The sequence below is a fragment of the Nerophis lumbriciformis genome, linkage group LG07 (genome assembly GCF_033978685.3).
Source record: "Nerophis lumbriciformis linkage group LG07, RoL_Nlum_v2.1, whole genome shotgun sequence".
In the NCBI taxonomy this organism is placed as follows: Eukaryota; Metazoa; Chordata; class Actinopteri; order Syngnathiformes; family Syngnathidae; genus Nerophis; species Nerophis lumbriciformis.
In genome coordinates, this window is record NC_084554.2 from 33636164 (window position 1) to 33656600 (window position 20437).

General features: G+C 39.1%; 1 protein-coding gene across 3 annotated transcripts in view; it reads left to right on the forward strand.

Annotated features, from left to right (window-relative positions):
* Positions 1–20045, forward strand: part of eya1 (EYA transcriptional coactivator and phosphatase 1) — a 125917-nt gene extending 105872 nt beyond the window's left edge. For all 3 annotated transcript variants that reach the window (XM_061965417.1, XM_061965418.1, XM_061965419.1), the window contains 6 exons: positions 3137–3195; positions 5385–5545; positions 5671–5785; positions 5907–6028; positions 8511–8611; positions 18682–20045. In XM_061965417.1, the coding sequence (XP_061821401.1) occupies positions 3137–3195; positions 5385–5545; positions 5671–5785; positions 5907–6028; positions 8511–8611; positions 18682–18762 (639 nt within the window). In that variant the 3' untranslated portion in view covers positions 18763–20045. The remainder of the gene's footprint in view (positions 1–3136; positions 3196–5384; positions 5546–5670; positions 5786–5906; positions 6029–8510; positions 8612–18681) is intronic.
* Positions 20046–20437: the final 392 nt, after the last annotated feature.

The following is a 20437-nucleotide window of genomic DNA, read 5'->3' on the forward strand; positions in this document are numbered from 1 at the left end:
CATACACATACACATACATATATATAAAATATCATTGCAGATTAGACAAATTGCCTTTTCCTTACATTGAACAAAAAAAGTAATATGTCCCCTGATGTTTAAAAACTCTGCACTGAGTCTATTTTATGTTTCCGTCATTTTTTTTCCCTCTTGCACTAATTGACTAATTGCACTTGCCGCGCGCTCGCCCGACACTGCAACGCGAGCGTGATGTCGACGCGTTATCGATGGAAAAATTCATTTTTAGACAATATGATTTGCCTGAGCAACTAGGAGACCCTAAGAGTAACAAGCGGTAGAAAATGGATTGATGGATGGGCTAGAAAGGACAGATTTAAAAAATAATAATATATATATATATATATATATATATATATATATATATATATATTTATTTATTTTATTTTTTTACTTGGGACTACCCGCGGGCCGGATTTTGGACGCTGGCGGGCCGTATCTGGCCCGTGGGCCGTAGTTTGGGGACCTCTGATATACTCAAAAGACCTATTCCTCTCATATATTGTTCACAAATCTGTCTAAATCTGTGTTAGCGAGCATTTCTTCTTTGCCAATATAATCCATCGCACCTCACAGGTGTGGCATATCAAGATGCTGATTAAACAGTGTGATTATTGCACAGGTGTGCCTTACAATGCCCACTATAAAAGGCCACTCTGAAATGTGCAGTTTTGCTGTATTATGGGTCTGGGGGAGGAGTCAGAAAAGCAGTCGGTGTCTGGTGTGACCACCATTTGCCTCACGCAGTGCAATACATCTCCTTCGCATTGAGTTGATCAGGTTGTTGATTGTGGCCTGGGGAATGTTGGTCCACTCTTCTTCAATGGCTGTGGGAAGTTTCTGGATATTGGCAGGAACTGGAACAAGCTGTCGTATACGCCGATCCACAGCATCCCAAACATGCTTAATGAGTGACATGTCCGGTGAGTATGCTAGCCATGCAAGAACTGGGATGTTCTCAGCTTCCAGGAATTGTGTACAGATCCTTGCCACATGAGGTGATGGTCTTTGGTGAATGGCACAACAATGGGCCTCAGGATCTCGTCACGGTATCTCTGTGCATTCAAAATGCCATTGTAAAAAATGGCACTTGCGTTCGCCTGCCCATACCTTAACCCCACCCCTACTATGGGCCACGTGTGGTTACATCTGGTCTGCGGTTGTGAGGCCGGTTGGATGTACTGCTAAATTCTCTGAAGCGCCTTTGGAGATGAATTATGGTAGAGAAATGAACATTACATTCACAGGCAATAGCTCTGGTAAACATTCCTGCAGTCAGCATGCCAACTGCAGGCTCCCTCAATACTTGCGACATCTGTGGAATTGTGCTGTGTGATAAAACTGCACATTCCAGGGCGGCCTAGTATTGTGGGCAGCCTGAGGCACACCTGTGTAATAATCACGCTGTTTAATCAGCATCTTGATATGCCACACCTGTGAGGTGGGATGGATTATCTTGGCAAAAAAGTCATGCTCACTAACACAGATTTAGACAGAATTGTGAACAATATTTGAGAGGAATATGTGTTTTGTGTGTATAGTGAAAGTTTTAGATCTTTGAGTTCAACTCATGAAAAATGGGAGCAAAAACAAAAGTGTTGCGTTTATTTTTTTGTTCAGTGTATATTGAAGCATGTTTGCACTGACACAAGTCAACATGTACAAAAAGCAGTACCGTATTTTTCGGAGTATAAGTCGCTCCGGAGTATAAGTCGCACCGGCCGAAAATGCATAATAAAGAAGGGGGAAAACATATATAAGTCGCACTGGAGTATAAGTCGCATTTTTGGGGGAAATGTATTTGATAAAACCCAACACCAAGAATAGACATTTCAAGGGCAATTTAAAATAAATAAAGAATAGTGAACAACAGGCTGAATAAGTGTACGTTATATGACGCATAAATAAGCAACTGAGAACGTGCCTGGTATGTTAACGTAACATATTATGGTAAGACTCATTCAAATAACTATAACATATAGAACATGCTATACGTTTACCAAACAATCTGTCACTCCTAATCGCTAAATCCCATGAAATCTTATACGTCTAGTCTCTTACGTGAATGAGCTAAATAATATTATTTGATATTTTACGGTAATGTGTTAATAATTTCACACATAAGTTGCTCCCGAGTATAAGTCGCACCCCCGGCCAAACTATGAAAAAAACTGCGACTTATAGTCCAAAAAATACGGTAGGTAGAAGCAGAGTTGAATACAAAATATATTGAAGCACATCACATGTTTACAATCGCACTATCCTATATGTCTATAAAGGAGACGGAAGAAGCAGAGTTTATTTCATCCTGCGCCTTCTCCATGTCAGTTACTGATAGTCTGTTGACCTTGTAGACAAGTAGTTGTTAGATGTGAAGTTGGTCATGTGAGGCGCTAGCTAGCACACCATCTTCCTATAAAAGTCAAACTAATAGCAGATTTTTCAGCTTGCTCTCCTTTGCCGGCTGGCTGCTTGGCCTCGGGGGCTGTGCTGGTGTGTGGCGAGGCAGCAATCAGAGGTCATAATTTCATTGGCGGTTAGCATCAGGTTCAATTTTTCTCCTAGGTTACATTTAGCAGAAAGTCTGGATTGTGTTACGGCGTGCCGGCAGAATCAGTGCGGAGCTGAAGAATCGCTGGAGCTTTCCAAGAAGAGCCGAAGGGAAGACTAGCGTGCACACATGTTGGACGATTAGAGCCAAGGCCTTTCATACCTACAGTCTGCTATTTTTACATACTGTGCTTCAATGCGCTTCAACCTGAAGAATGCTCTTAAGAGTTGCGGTTCTCTCGAGACCGCCCCCTAGTGACAGCTGCTTTTCAGTCCATCCTGACTGATGATGAGGTTAGTTTTTGTTTATACGGCGCTGGCGAGGAGGGCACATGGGAAGAATTACGGCATGTGCTGATTCAGAACGTTCTTTCAACATGAAGGCGTCCAAGCGATGCCAGGCTGTGTTTTCTCTGGTGAAAAATGACTTATGTGTCCTCGGGAGTGCCAATTTTCTTCCACGCAAAAATGAAGCCTTGGCAAATTTTAAAATAGAGCGCTACTTCAGTCGGGTGTGGCTTGTAGGGGAAGTCCTACTAAAAATGTATTTTTTTTTAATGTATTGCAGGAATGTGACCAGGTACATATTGACGACGTCTCGTCTGATGACAACGGTCAGGATCTAAGGTAAAAATTGCTGGTTGGGTTTATTTCCAACACGCGTGACAAAGTTACAATTAAGTAAATCTCATGTTTACAGTTACACAATCAAAACTTTTTTTATACACATCCACACCTTTTTTTGCATCTTTTTGTCATTGGAAGAATTGCGATGATAACCATAGAACCAGAAATGGAACTTACCACTTCATAGGAAAGGGTCTGGCTATGTTTTGTATCACATTACATTATTAAATGAATGTTACCAAGCAGCAGGTAGCACAAACAAACTACATAACACAAAACTGAAATCCGAACAATATTTAATACCAATAATGAAGTTAATTTTTAATAACATATGTTGTAAGTTATGTACTAAAATCTGAGCTATATTTTGTAAAATATGAGAAGAAAAAGACGTAAACATACAGTGTGTTCTCAGCAATAAAACTTAAATGAATTAAAAGTTCTCCACCTTTGAAAACATACTGTATGCTGGTTGACTTTACATTTTTGTAAAAACTATATTATATTGGAAAAATTTTAAATTAATTAAGCTATATGCGCCCGAAGTTTTTGAGTAGAAAATGTTTAAACATGGCTAACATAAAACTAAAATACCTGACACAAAAGGTCAGAAATAAGTTTTTTTATGCAAACAAAGTATTTTTTTTGTCCTACTATGAGACCAATTTGCTTATCGTAAGTAATAATGGATTATAAATAAAAAAAATCAAAGCTACAGTACACAAACTCAATTAATTTTATTATGGCTGGTGAAAGGCTGGAAATATTGGCTCTACTGTATGAGTTTGTCCTTTTAATTTTTACAGAAAAAAGGACTGCATGCAACTGCAAATGTTCCAAACTTTAATGTTGTCTGATCTTGCAAAAATATATTCCAATCATTTGTTTATGGTTATGAAAAATGAATACTTAGATATCTGCTTATCACCCTGATGTACGATTTCAAAGCAAGTTATCCATCAATCTGTTGGTAAGAAAAAATATGGTAATCAAACACATTTGCCAATGCAAACTGTGTAACCAGGCTAATAATATACGTTAATGTTTATATTCACCGTTGCAAGCGGCCGTCTGAAGTCAGCCATAATTGCAAGATGGCCCTAAAAAAAAACGGGTTTGAGACCCCTGCTATAATCTATGAAATAAGCAAACATTTTCGAACTTGGAACAAGTAAAATTGACTTACATTTTCAGTGGTATTGGCAGATTATAGTACATATTACGGCACTTAAAATAAACCATTTAGTCTAACATATTGAGAAGAAAATACCTTGTTGGCGAAAAAAAACATACTTTTTACCCTAAATTTGTGTCAGGTGTCTTCCAAAGTTCAGCAATTATGATTTATTTTAGTTTAATTGTACAGTAATAAAGTTATCTCAGACAACAGTTTAGGTGTCTTCTAAAGGTTGGCAGTTTTACTTTATTTTACTTTTATTGTACAGCCATCAACTTCTTAGATGACGGTTCAGGTGTCTTCTAAAGGAGAACAATTTTTATTTATTTTAGTTTTATTGTGGAGTTTTAAATGTATCTTGGATGACAGTTCAGTTGTCTTCTAAAGGAGATTTTGTTTTTACTTTATTTTAGTTTTTGTACAGTCACCAACTTCTTAGATGACATTCAGATGTCTTCTGAAGGTGAGCAGTTTTACTTTATTTTTAGTTTTATTGTACAGAAATGAAATTCTCCCTAGATGACAGTTCAGATGTCTTCCAAAGGGGATTTGTTTTACTTTATTGTAGTTTTATTGCACTGTAATGAACTTCTTTGGATGACAGTTCAGATGTCTTCAAAATGTTAGTTTTATTGTACAGTACTCAACTTCTCTTAGAACTGGCAGTGTTAAAAAGTTACTTAAAAGCTAGTTTTGGTGGCAAACAATCTTTATTAATTTGATACATCTTGTGCAGATGCCTGATATTGGCTTTCTTACCGATATCCGATACGCTGATATTGTCCAGAACTTCATTTTTAATGCCAATATATGCAACAGTGCTTCCCTCAAACTAATGTCACGTAACGAATGAACACATTTTGCCTCTTTTACTGGATACATTTCACAAATAAACACCTAACATGGCCGCCATGCCTTATTTTCAACAAAACTGACTTGATGTAAGCAGGAGGACTATAAGGACTATAAGACTGATGGCGCTGACAGACCATGTTTCTAATTTTCCCCTCAGTACATACAACTTTGGTGCAGACGGCTTCCACGCGGCGGCGACGAGCGCCAACCTCTGCCTGGCCACAGGTGTGAGGGGAGGAGTGGACTGGATGAGAAAGCTGGCGTTCCGTTACAGACGAGTGAAAGAAATCTACACCACCTACAAAAATAACGTCGGAGGTAAATCCACCCCAATAAGTCGAAAAAGAGGCGTCCTTCAGTGTTTGGATTTGTGGGCACTTTGAACATTTGGCTGGTATTTAAAGGGCCGGTCCAAGCCAAACAATGTTTTCTATACGTTTCAGGTCTCCTGGGACCGGCCAAGAGGGAAGCCTGGTTGCAATTGCGAGCAGAAATTGAAGCCTTGACGGACTCCTGGTTAACACTGGCACTGAAAGCACTAACATTAATCCACTCAAGGTAAAAGTCCACTGCGGGAAATTGTAGCCATACTTCGCATGCATGCGCCATAAATACAGCCACACTCACCGGCCACTGAAGAAAACACAAACAACAAACACTGACGTCTTTTCTTCTGCAGGTCGAATTGTGTGAACATCCTGGTCACCACCACGCAGCTCATCCCCGCTCTGGCCAAGGTCCTGCTCTACGGGCTGGGCATCGTCTTTCCTATCGAAAATATTTATAGCGCAACCAAAATAGGTACATTTGTCTTATCTTTCATCTCCTGATGCAGTTTTAGGGTAATTGATGGAATTTTACTTGGGCCTCTCTGCATATGAAAGCACTTGGAGACATTTGTGTCATTCCACAGCAAGAAAACCCCCCCAAAATCCTTCCTGCTTCAGATGCAGAATAAACAGCACCCCATGCATTAGTTGCAGGCCCATCATTATGGATCAATGTGGCTTCTGCAGCTAATTAGCTTCTTCTCTATTTGAAAACATGACACCACATGTCAAACTCAAGGCCTGGGAACCAAATCTGGCCGCCACATCATTTTATTGTGGACCACCAAATCATTTTATGTTGTCCGCTATATAATTTTATGTTGTCCGCCACAACATTTTATGTGGTCCACCACATCGTTTTATGTAGTCCGCCACAACATTTTATGTGGTTCACCAAATCATTTTATTTTGGACCGCCCCATCATTTTATGTAGTCCGCCATATAATTTTATGTTGTCCGCCACAGCATTTTGTGTGGCCCACTATATAATTTTATTTTGGACCACCACATCATTTTATGTGGCCCACCAAATCATTTTATTGTGGACCGTCACATCATTTTATGTAGTCCGCCATATCATTTTATGTTGTCAGCCACATCATTTTATTTTGGACCACCCCATCATTTTATTTTGGACCACCACATCATTTTATGTGGTCCACCAAATCATTTTATTGTGGACCACCAAATAATTTTATGTTGTCCACCATATAATTTTATGTTGTCCGCCACAACATTTTATGTGGTCCACCACATCGTTTTATGTAGTCCGCCACAGCATTTTATGTGACCCAACAAATAATTTTATTTTGGACCACCACATCATTTTATGTGGCTCACCAAATCATTTTATTGTGGACCGCCACATCATTTTATGTAGTCCGCCATATCATTTTATGTTGTCCGCCACATCATTTATTTTGGACCACCCCATCATTTTATTTTGGACCACCCCATCATTTTATTTTGGACCACTACATAATTTTATGTGGTCCACTAAATAATTTTATTGTGGACCACCAAATAATGTTATGTTGTCCACCATATCATTTTATGTTGTCTGCCACAACATTTTATGTGGTCCACCACATCGTTTTATGTGGTCCACCAAATCATTTTATTGTGGACCACCAAATAATTTTATGTTGTCCACCATATCATTTTATGTAGTCCGCCACTACATTTTATGCGGCCCAACAAATAATTTTATTTTGGACCACCACATCATTTTATGTGGCTCACCAAATCATTTTATAGTGGCCCAACAAATAATTTTATTTTGGACCACCACGTCATTTTATGTGGCTCACCAAATAATTTTATTGTGGACCGCCACATAATTTAGCATATTCCGCCAAACCATTTTATGTGGCCCACCAAATCATTTTATTGTGGACCGCCACATAATTTTACGTATTCCGCCAAACCATTTTATGTGGCCCACCAAATCATTTTATTGTGGACCGCCACATCATTTCATGTGGCCCACCGAATCATTTTATTTTGGACCGCCACTTCATTTCATGTGGTCCGCCAAATCATTTTATGTGGCCCACCAAATCATTTTATTTTGGACCACCACCTCATTTTATGTTGCCCACCACCTCATTTTATTGTGGCCCACTAATTCATTTTAAAGTGACCTGTCTCATCCTTCTAATGTGGCCCGCAGCGTCATTTTATGTGGTCTGCCACGTCATTTCATGAAGTCCACCATATAATTTTAAGTTGGCCCGCCACGTCATTTTAATGTGTTCCACCACATCATTTCATTGTGGACCGCCACGTCATTATAAAAAGACCCAACCCATACTTCTAATGTGGCCCTCCCCATCATTTTATCGTAAACCACCACATCATTTTATTGTAAACCACCACATCATTTTATTGTGGACCACTACATCGTTTAGTTGTGGACCGCCACATCATTTTAAACAGGCCCATTTCGTAATTCTAACTTGACCTGTCACATTACTTTATGTGCTCCACCACATTGTCATATGTGGTCCCCTACAACAGTTTTACTTGGCCCTCCATGTCATTTTAAAGTGGCCAGCCACGTCATCTACGTTGCCTGCGAAAGGCTGGATATAAAAAAAAGCACTTTCTGGCTAAATATATTTGTTCTATAAATTTTACCGAAAAATTGCATATGTTCTACACTTTAATATTATCTTAAGTTCCAAGCATTTTTGGGAGGGGTTTTCAAAATAAATACTTCAATATTTTTCTTGTCATCTTGATTTACAATTACAAAGCAAGTTATCCATCAATCTGTAAAAAGTATAATAATCAAAAACATTTGCCTTTACAAATTGTGTGACAGGGCTGATATACATTCATATTTACATGGATATCCTGTAAATGCACCGTTACACGTGGTTGTACATTGTTGTTTTCACTTCTTTCACTTTCACTTCAACGTCTCACTCATCCTTTGCTTCCCTTACAGGTAAGGAGAGCTGCTTCGAGAGAGTCGTTCAAAGATTCGGGAGGAAAGTTGTTTACATCGTGGTCGGGGACGGCGTGGAAGAGGAGCAAGGCTCAAAAAAGGTGGGAGCCCCTTAGATTGAAGAATTCTTTCACTGATACCAATAAAACTGCCCTCAGTCTCCACTTGGATAAAATGTATCTCATTGTTGTAACATTTGCGGATAACCCAAAACAAACATTTTAGCTTACACTGTGAATGATGCAGTACGAGACTCCACGGTATCCATTGTGCTGCGTTTCCCGGCTGCCCTCAGTCTCTTTTAAAATAAAATGTATCTTTTTGCTACAATGTTGGAGGACAGCTAAAATAGTCCAAAATAAACACGTTGACTAACCATGAGAATGTTGCAGTTTTATACTTCACAGTCTCCACTTTATTGCAATATCTAGCTGCCCTCAGTCTCTTCTTAAATATGATGTATCTATTTGCTACAACATTTAAGGATAGCTAAAATGGCCCAAAATAAACAAGCTGGCTTACCATGAGAATGATTCAGTTTTGTACTCCACAGTCTCCACTTTGCTGCGTTTTCTAGCTGCCCTCAGTCTCCACTTGGATATAATTATCTATTTTCCATAACATTTGAGTATAACTAAAATAGCTCAAAATAAACATGTTACAGTAGCTTATTATGAGGATGATGCAGCTGTTTACTCCACTTTGCTGCGTTTTCTTGCTGCCCTCAGTCTCCAGTTGGCTAAAATGTATCTCTTTGCCGAAACATGAATGCACAATCAAAATAAACATTTTGGCAAATAATGTGGATGGTATAGTTTTAAACTCCACAGTATCCATTTTGCTGTGTTTTCCAGCTGCCCTTAGTCTCTTCTTAAATAAAATGTGTCTATTTGCCATACCATTTGTGAACTAAATAGCCCAAAACAAACATGTTGACTTACTCTAAGGACGATGCAGTTTTATACTCCACCGTCTCCACTTTACTGCGTTTTCTTGCTGCCCTCAGTCTCCAGGTGGGTAAAATATATCTCTTTGCGGAAACATTAACGTATAATCAAAATAAAGATGTTAGCTAATCATGTGGATGTTACAGTTTCAGACTCCACAGTCCCCACATTACTGTGTTATCTAGCTGCCCTCAGTCTCCTTTTGAATAAAGTGTATCTTCTTGCTGTAACATTTGAGGATCACCAAAATTACCTCTTTTATTACTATATAACGCTGTTTTATATTCCACGGTTTCATTTTACTGGGTTTTCTATCTTCCCTAATACTCTTCTTGGATTACATGTACTGTATCTACCTGTCATAACATTTGAGAATAATCAAAATGACCACATTTACATTTGGATGTGTCAGTTTCATACTCCACAGTCTCCACTTTGCTCTGTTGTCTTGCTGCTCGGTTATTTATTGGACAACATACACTGTGTTTCCTTTTCACATTTGAGAATGATCAAAATGAACACGAAAGTCTGCCATGTTGATGTTTTATATACTCCAGTCTCCACTTTGCTTCATTCTCTCACTGCCCCCAGTCTCTTCTTTGATAATATATACAGTATGTCCTTGTTGTAATATGTAAGGATAAGCAACATAACATTCATGTGAATGTTACAGTTTTAGACTCCACAGTCTCCATTTTCAATCAATCAATCAATCAAAGTTTACTTATATAGCCCTAAATCACGAGTGTCTCAAAGGGCTGCACAAGCCACAACGATATCCTCGGCTCAGATCCCACATCAGGGCAAGACAAAACTCAACCCAATGGGATGACAATGAGAAACCTTAGAGGGGACCGCAGATGTGGGGACCCCCCGCCCGGCGACTGGTGCAATGGACGTCGAGTGGATCTAACACAAACCTGGGCAAATTAAGGCCCGGGGGCCGCATGCAGCCCGTTGAGCTTTCAATCTGGCCCGCCGGACATTCCTAAATAATTGTTTTAGATGTTTAAGATGGAAAGTGTAGCTGCCATTTTGATGTGCAGTGATGTTTTCTAATGACCGTAAGTCTTCAACTATACTAAGTCTTTCAATGCTTGGAATCTGCATGATATACTAGTTACTATGGTCATCTAATTAGTTACTATGGTCATCTAATTAGTTACTATGGTCATCTAATCAGTTATTTTGGTCACTATGAGATATCTCAGATTGTGTGTGGGTTTTTTTTTTTACCCTTCACGTTCATATTTCGTTCATGTTTGTTGCATTTTGGTTGTGTTTCGGTTGATTGTAAAATATGTTGTCAATATTCAGTGTTTTATCCTTCATAGTTAATATTGTAAATCCCACATTCTTTATGTTCATGTACATTCTGGGTGTCTCATTCAGTAAAAAAAAAAAGTCAAATTCCATTCCGTTTTTTAAGGTGGTCTGTCATAACGTTTTTAGCTTTCAATCATTATTGTGAGGTTTGTATTAATGTTCCTAAAAAAAGATATACCGGCCCCCAGACACACTTTTTTATCTAAATCTGGCCCCCCGAGTCAAAGAATTTCCCAGGTCTGATCTAACATAATAGTGTGAGAGTCCAGTCCATAGTGGATCTAACATAATAGTGTGAGTCCAGTCCATAGTGGATCTAACATAATAGTGTGAGAGTCCAGTCCATAGTGGATCAAACATAATAGTGTGAGAGTCCAGTCCATAGTGGATCTAACATAATAGTGTGAGAGTCCAGTCCACAGTGGATCTAATATAATAGTGTGAGAGTCCAGTCCACAGTGGATCTAACATAATAGTGTGAGAGTCCAGTCCATAGAGGATCTAACATAATAGTGTGAGAGTCCAGTCCATAGTGGATCTAACATAATAGTGTGAGAGTCCAGTCCATAGTGGATCTAACATAATAGTGTGAGAGTCCAGTCCATAGTGGATCTAACATAAGAGTGTGAGAGTCCAGTCCATAGTGGATCTAACATAATAGTGTGAGAGTCCAGTCCACAGTGGATCTAACATAATAGTGTGAGAGTCCAGTCCATAGTGGATCTAACATAATAGTGTGAGAGTCCAGTCCACAGTGGATCTAACGTAATAGTGTGAGAGTCCAGTCCATAGTGGATCTAACATAATAGTGTGAGGGTCCAGTCCATAGTGGATCTAACATAATAGTGTGAGAGTCCTGTCCATAGTGGATCTAACATAATAGTGTGAGAGTCCAGTCCACAGTGGATCTAACGTAATAGTGTGAGAGTCCAGTCCATAGTGGATCTAACATAATAGTGTGAGGGTCCAGTCCATAGAGGATCTAACATAATAGTGTGAGAGTCCAGTCCATAGTGGATCTAACATAATAGTGTGAGGGTCCAGTCCATAGTGGATCTAACATAATAGTGTGAGAGTCCTGTCCATAGTGGATCTAACATAATAGTGTGAGAGTCCAGTCCACAGTGGATCTAACGTAATAGTGTGAGAGTCCAGTCCATAGTGGATCTAACATAATAGTGTGAGGGTCCAGTCCATAGTGGATCTAACATAATAGTGTGAGAGTCCAGTCCATAGTGGATCTAAAATAATAGTGTGAGAGTCCTGTCTATAGTGGATCTAACATAATAGTGTGAGAGTCCAGTCCATAGTGGATCTAACATAATAGTGTGAGAGTCCAGTCCATAGTGGATCTAACATAATAGTGTGAGAGTCCAGTCCATAGTGGATCTAACATAATAGTGTGAGGGTCCAGTCCATAGTGGATCTAAAATAATAGTGTGAGAGTCCTGTCTATAGTGGATCTAACATAATAGTGTGAGAGTCCAGTCCACAGTGGATCTAACATAATAGTGTGAGAGTCCAGTCTGTAGTGGATCCAACATAATAGTGTGAGAGTCCAGTCCGTAGTGGATCTAACATAATAGTGTGAGAGTCCTGTCCATAGCGGATCAAACATAATAGTGTGAGAGTCCAGTCCATAGCGGATCTAACATAATAGTGTGAGAGTCCTGTCCATAGTGGATCTAACATAATAGTGTGAGAGTCCAGTCCATAGCGGATCTAACATAATAGTGTGAGAGTCCAGTCCATAGTGGATCTAACATAATAGTGTGAGAGTCCTGTCCATAGCGGATCTAACATAATAGTGTGAGAGTCCAGTCCATAGTGGATCTAACATAATAGTGTGAGAGTCCAGTCTATAGTGGATCTAACTTAATAGTGTGAGAGTCCAGTTTATAGTGGATCTAACATAATAGTGTGAGAGTCCAGTCTATAGTGGATCTAACTTAATAGTGTGAGAGTCCAGTTTATAGTGGATCTAACATAATAGTGTGAGAGTCCAGTCCATAGTGGATCTAACATAATAGTCTAAGAGTCCAGTCCATAGTGGATCTAACATAATAGTGTGAGAGTCCAGTCCATAGTGGATCTAACATAATAGTGTGAGAGTCCAGTCCATAGTGGATCTAACATAATAGTGTGAGAGTCCAGTCCATAGTGGATCTAACATAATAGTGTGAGAGTCCAGTCCATAGTGGATCTAACATAATAGTGTGAGAGTCCAGTCCATAGTGGATCAAACATAATAGTGTGAGAGTCCAGTCCATAGTGGATCTAACATAATAGTGTGAGAGTCCAGTCCATAGTGGATCAAACATAATAGTGTGAGAGTCCAGTCCATAGTGGATCTAACATAATAGTGTGAGAGTCCAGTCCACAGTGGATCTAACATAATAGTGTGAGAGTCCAGTCCACAGTGGATCTAACATAATAGTGTGAGAGTCCAGTCCATAGAGGATCTAACATAATAGTGTGAGAGTCCAGTCCATAGTGGATCTAACATAATAGTGTGAGAGTCCAGTCCATAGTGGATCTAACATAATAGTGTGAGAGTCCAGTCCATAGTGGATCTAACATAAGAGTGTGAGAGTCCAGTCCACAGTGGATCTAACATAATAGTGTGAGAGTCCAGTCCATAGTGGATCTAACATAATAGTGTGAGAGTCCAGTCCACAGTGGATCTAACGTAATAGTGTGAGAGTCCAGTCCATAGTGGATCTAACATAATAGTGTGAGGGTCCAGTCCATAGTGGATCTAACATAATAGTGTGAGAGTCCAGTCCACAGTGGATCTAACGTAATAGTGTGAGAGTCCAGTCCATAGTGGATCTAACATAATAGTGTGAGGGTCCAGTCCATAGTGGATCTAAAATAATAGTGTGAGAGTCCTGTCTATAGTGGATCTAACATAATAGTGTGAGAGTCCAGTCCACAGTGGATCTAACATAATAGTGTGAGAGTCCTGTCCATAGTGGATCTAACATAATAGTGTGAGAGTCCAGTCCATAGTGGATCTAACATAATAGTGTGAGAGTCCTGTCCATAGTGGATCTAACATAATAGTGTGAGAGTCCAGTCCACAGTGGATCTAACGTAATAGTGTGAGAGTCCAGTCCATAGTGGATCTAACATAATAGTGTGAGGGTCCAGTCCATAGTGGATCTAAAATAATAGTGTGAGAGTCCTGTCTATAGTGGATCTAACATAATAGTGTGAGAGTCCAGTCCACAGTGGATCTAACATAATAGTGTGAGAGTCCTGTCCATAGTGGATCTAACATAATAGTGTGAGAGTCCAGTCCATAGCGGATCTAACATAATAGTGTGAGAGTCCAGTCCATAGTGGATCTAACATAATAGTGTGAGAGTCCTGTCCATAGCGGATCTAACATAATAGTGTGAGAGTCCAGTCCATAGCGGATCTAACATAATAGTGTGAGAGTCCAGTCCATAGTGGATCTAACATAATAGTGTGAGAGTCCAGTCTATAGTGGATCTAACTTAATAGTGTGAGAGTCCAGTCCATAGTGAATCTAACATAATAGTGTGAGAGTCCAGTCCATAGTGGATCTAACATAATAGTGTGAGTGTCCAGTCTATAGTGGATCTAACTTAATAGTGTGAGAGTCCAGTTTATAGTGGATCTAACATAATAGTGTGAGAGTCCAGTCCATAGAGGATCTAACATAATAGTGTGAGAGTCCTGTCCATAGTGGATCTAACATAATAGTGTGACAGTCCAGTCCATAGCGGATCTAACATAATAGTGTGAGAGTCCAGTCCATAGTGGATCTAACATAATAGTGTGAGAGTCCTGTCCATAGCGGATCTAACATAATAGTGTGAGAGTCCAGTCCATAGCGGATCTAACATAATAGTGTGAGAGTCCAGTCCATAGTGGATCTAACATAATAGTGTGAGAGTCCAGTCTATAGTGGATCTAACTTAATAGTGTGAGAGTCCAGTCCATAGTGAATCTAACATAATAGTGTGAGAGTCCAGTCCACAGTGGATCTAACATAATAGTGTGAGAGTCCAGTCCATAGAGGATCTAACATAATAGTGTGAGAGTCCAGTCCATAGTGGATCTAACATAATAGTGTGAGGGTCCAGTCCATAGTGGATCTAAAATAATAGTGTGAGAGTCCTGTCTATAGTGGATCTAACATAATAGTGTGAGAGTCCAGTCCACAGTGGATCTAACATAATAGTGTGAGAGTCCAGTCTGTAGTGGATCCAACATAATAGTGTGAGAGTCCAGTCCATAGTGGATCTAACATAATAGTGTGAGAGTCCTGTCCATAGCGGATCAAACATAATAGTGTGAGAGTCCAGTCCATAGCGGATCTAACATAATAGTGTGAGAGTCCTGTCCATAGTGGATCTAACATAATAGTGTGAGAGTCCAGTCCATAGCGGATCTAACATAATAGTGTGAGAGTCCAGTCCATAGTGGATCTAACATAATAGTGTGAGAGTCCTGTCCATAGCGGATCTAACATAATAGTGTGAGAGTCCAGTCCATAGCGGATCTAACATAATAGTGTGAGAGTCCAGTCCATAGTGGATCTAACATAATAGTGTGAGAGTCCAGTCTATAGTGGATCTAACTTAATAGTGTGAGTGTCCAGTCTATAGTGGATCTAACTTAATAGTGTGAGAGTCCAGTTTATAGTGGATCTAACATAATAGTGTGAGAGTCCAGTCCATAGTGGATCTAACATAGTAGTCTAAGAGTCCAGTCCATAGTGGATCTAACATAATAGTGTGAGAGTCCAGTCCATAGTGGATCTAACATAATAGTGTGAGAGTCCAGTCCATAGAGGATCTAACATAATAGTGTGAGAGTCCAGTCCATAGTGGATCTAACATAATAATGTGAGAGTCCAGTCCATAGTGGATCTAACATAATAGTGTGAGAGTCCAGTCCATAGTGGATCAAACATAATAGTGTGAGAGTCCAGTCTATAGTGGATCTAACATAATAGTGTGAGAGTCCAGTCTATAGTGGATCTAACATAATAGTGTGAGAGTCCAGTCCATAGAGGATCTAACATAATAGTGTGAGAGTCCAGTCCATAGTGGATCTAACATAATAGTGTGAGAGTCCAGTCCATAGTGGATCTAACATAATAGTGTGAGAGTCCAGTCCATAGTGGATCAAACATAATAGTGTGAGAGTCCAGTCTATAGTGGATCTAACATAATAGTGTGAGAGTCCAGTCTATAGTGGATCTAACATAATAGTGTGAGAGTCCAGTCCATAGTGGATCTAACATAATAGTGTAAGAGTCCAGTCCATAGTGGATCTAACATAATAGTGTGAGAGTCCAGTCCATAGTGGATCTAACATAATAGTGTAAGAGTCCAGTCCATAGTGGATCTAACATAATAGTGTGAGAGTCCAGTCCATAGTGGGGCCAGCAGGAGATCATCTTGAGTGGAGACAAGTCAGCAGCGCAGAGACGTCCCCAACTGATGCACAGATGAGTGGTCCACCCTGGGTCCCGACTTTGGACAGCTAGCGCGCCAACTTTGCTGTGTTTTTAAGCTGCCCTCAGTCTCTAGTTGGATAAAGTGCATCTCTTTGCCGTAACATTCAAGCATAACCGAAATAAAAGTGTTAGCTAATAATAACTAACATAAATGTTAGCTAATCATGTGAATGTTATAATTTTAGACTCCACAGTCCCCACTTTGCTGTATTTTCTAGCTGCCCTTAGTCTCCTCTTGGATAAACTGTATCTCCTTGTCGCTCGTTAAATGCAGGAGACCCTCGTTCTCCTCCAGTGTCATTTCAATGTGGAGGACGTTTCCAAAAGAAGACGAGTGAACCTTAGCCGAGTTCACAGTGTTGTGTAAAATCATCAATGGGGTTCTTTCTGAAGGATTAGACGGCAGCCATAGTTGTCAGATGTCAGCATGGCACTCCTCCTCCTCCTCCTCCTCCTCCGCCATTAGTGCCTTCATGTTGCCTCCTACAGGGCATCCGAGTACAAGAGAGAAAGTCTGTAGTGTGTAATCAGCGCTCTTCCTCCCCCATCTCAGGTTTACGGAATAGTGGCGGGAGGACTGGGGGAGGGATGTGACATAATTATATATTCCTGTGCGGTACCCTCAGCTGCACATGTAACGCTAGAACGTACTCTTTCGGCCATGTTGGATCCTCCACATAAAGCAGACTTCAATCACAGCGCCGAAGAATTTTCACATGTCGGGTCGGGACGGAAAAACTTTCAGTAGAACTTTTTCATCTTCAATGTGTTCGGACACTCATTGTTGATATTTTTAGCAATGGTAATATTAGTTGTCAACTATGTTTGTCTAAAAATATAATAATTCGTTATTTTTTTATCAAACATCTGTATTTGTATGAAAATAATTAGAGGCAAATAATGAAATGACGCACTAGGCATAGTTACTACGAGATTTTATTAATTTGTATTTTTATTATTATTTAAGGATTTAAGGAACTTTATTATACTTTGTCATATCAAAGATGGAAGGAAATGTGCCAGAGGTCCCAAATTTAGCCCAATAACTACAACAAGAACAATAGTATGTACATAGTAATTTCAGTAGAATAGCATAAAGATGTGTTATTCACTACATTTCTTTTATTTTCTATTTTCATATTTATTTATATTATTTATATACAGTATATATTATTAAATGTGTATTACTATATTCATATAATATATTCTTTTTGTGTTGTTTATGATAAAATATAATTATTTGTAGTAATAGTAGTTATCATGGTAGTTGTAGTAAGTATATTGATTTAAAAAAAAAAAGAAAATAAGATAAAGAATTGAATAGTATTTTTTTATATAGAATATGATATATATATGATGTATTGTATTTATTTCATATATTTTTAATAAATAATTTAAAAATATATATATTTATGTAAAATGTATTTGCAATTTTTATTATTTCTGTACATAAAATGTAATTATAAATGTAAATTTAAAATTAAGGCACTATTTGCAATTCAAATTATTACAACATATTATACTTGTATTTTTATGAATACTAGTAATAGTATCAGTTCTTAGTATGTTTCTGTGAAAACAGACACATATTGTGATCATTGAAATTGTTTTTAAAAATTCTACATATGTAAATATAATAATAACAATAATAAAAAAAAAGGTAATTCTTAAACAATAAAAAAGATTCCAGTGCTCCCCTTCAGCCAAAACACAGTATAAAGAAATTCCTTCATTTAATAGAATTATCCCTACAGAAAGGAGGAGGCCAGATAAGATCTTCTACCTTTTTTGGGGCGGTATAGCTCGGTTGGTAGAGCGGCCGTGCCAGCAACTTGAGGGTTGCAGGTTCAATCTCCGCTTCCGCCATCCTAGTCACTGCCGTTGTGTCCTTGGGAAGACATTTTACCCACCTGCTCCCAGTGCCACCCACACTGGTTTAAATGTAATTTAGATATTGGGGTTCACTATGTAAAGCGCTTTGAGTCACTAGAGAAAAGCGCTATATAAATATAATTCACTTCACCTTTTGAAATGTTTTAAAAGCACAGACAATTTACAAAACAGAAAAAAAGCCAAGGGTCAGTGCAGGTTCCTTTAAGTGGAACATGTGCCTCGGTTCTGATCAAGCTGGTGGGGGTTGTTGGTCTCTACTGAGAGAGAGAAGACCACAGTCCACCTGCCGTGAGCATCTTTCATTCTGCTGCCACTCGGGTTCCACCTCAGTGGCTCCACGGCTAACAGGAGGCTAACGTCCAAAGTGACAACGTAAACAAAGGACAGCAGCTAAGCTCGAGGATGCAGACGCAGATGGAACCTCAAGCCTTGGAAGCAGTGTAGTGGTTCACATAGCAGGACTGGAGTCCCTGCCCTGCAAATGACCAACTTTCCTGTGTGATTTCAGCACAACATGCCCTTCTGGAGGATCTCCAGCCATTCAGACCTCATGGCCCTCCACCACGCTCTGGACCTGGAGTACTTGTAGCGCCGCCTCATCGCCTAAAAACAACAATAAAATTGCTGCGCTCCAGCTTATTTCCGGAATCCATCCCATCGCCGCTTGCTCGCAGACTTGTACCCTCCCCGATGGTTCCGAGGGGGGGAAGGCAGGGGAAGGTGGTGTCTTGTCTTCCCAGGAAGAGGAACAATCAATGTGCTGACCTCCGGTCTCACTTTGTCTTAACGCTTTTTGTGAGTGGTGCCTTCTCCAGCCATGTTACTGTGAAGGACACCTGTGAGGACGACTCTGGTTTCTTATTTATGGACTTTGTGAGAAGGAACCTCCTCAGCAACAAGACTTTCCCAGCTGGAGGACTAATCATGGCTTTTCTAATAATTTAAGACTTTATTTACAACGCTGAGACAATCGTGTACAGAGGATTTCTTTTTTTTTTTTTTTTTTTGTGCGTGTGTAAAAGTTTGTAATCACTGGACTATTTCTTCCTTCCTTATATCCATGTGCTCTTCTTGAACGGTGGCTTTTTTTATGGAACAAAAAAAAAAAAAGCTCGCAAAGTGTTGATGTGTTCGAGGTTGTTCAGTAAAAAAAGAAAAATGTAGATAATGGACTTTTTTTGTGTTTTTTTCAAGACCAAAATGGGCGTGCTCATGCAAAGGACTACCTACAGTAGGGAAGGGATTCATAAGGCCCCAATCCTGGGTGGATCTCACGTGAGAGGAAGAATGTCAATCAATCAATCAATTAATGTTTATTTATATAGCCCTAAATCACAAGTGTCTCAAAGAATGGGGGTTAATCATTTTGCAATGCAGTCTGATGAAAATGATGGAAAGTGCAAGTCTACATAGCAACATAATCTGTGGTCTTAGTTAGAATTGCCACAAAACACATTTTAAGACATTTAACACTGCGGGGGTGTCCAAACCACGGCCCTTGGGTCAAATGCAGCCTGCCAACATCTTCAATTTGGCCCGCGAGATACCATGAGTTAATAAGGAATCTTACCTGTAGTAGTTTGACAATTTGAATGCTGTTGATGTGCTTCCATAGTGGACAATTTAAGTAATTCAAGTCAATGACTGTTAATTGCACTGAATGGGAGCATTCGCAGCATATATACTTATCCGTGTTTGACGCATTTTAGCTGCTGGATATTTCTGATTGATTACAAAACTTTAAGGAGGTCGTCACGGAATTAAACGAGGTTGAGTCGAGTTTTCACATACTCGTAATATCCAAATATATTAATTATTAATAATATATCCATTGTAATATAATATGTACACACATATATGTATAGGCTATATATACACACATATATGTAGATATATATGTGTGTGTATGTATATATATATATATATATATATATATATATATATATATATATAATGTGTGTGTATGTATATATATATATGTGTGTGTGTATATATATATATATATATATATTTATATATATGTGTGTATATATATATATATACACACATATATATGTGTGTGTGTGTGTGTGTGTGTGTGTGTGTGTGTGTGTGTGTGTGTGTGTGTGTGTGTATATATATATATATATATATGAAAGTTACTTTACATGCAGTCAGCTTCGGCCCTCGACCAAATTCTTTTAGCCAAATGCGGACCTCAACTCAAAAAGTTTGGACACCCCTGCTCTACTGCCTTCACAGTGTGTGACTGAGTGAATGTGGAA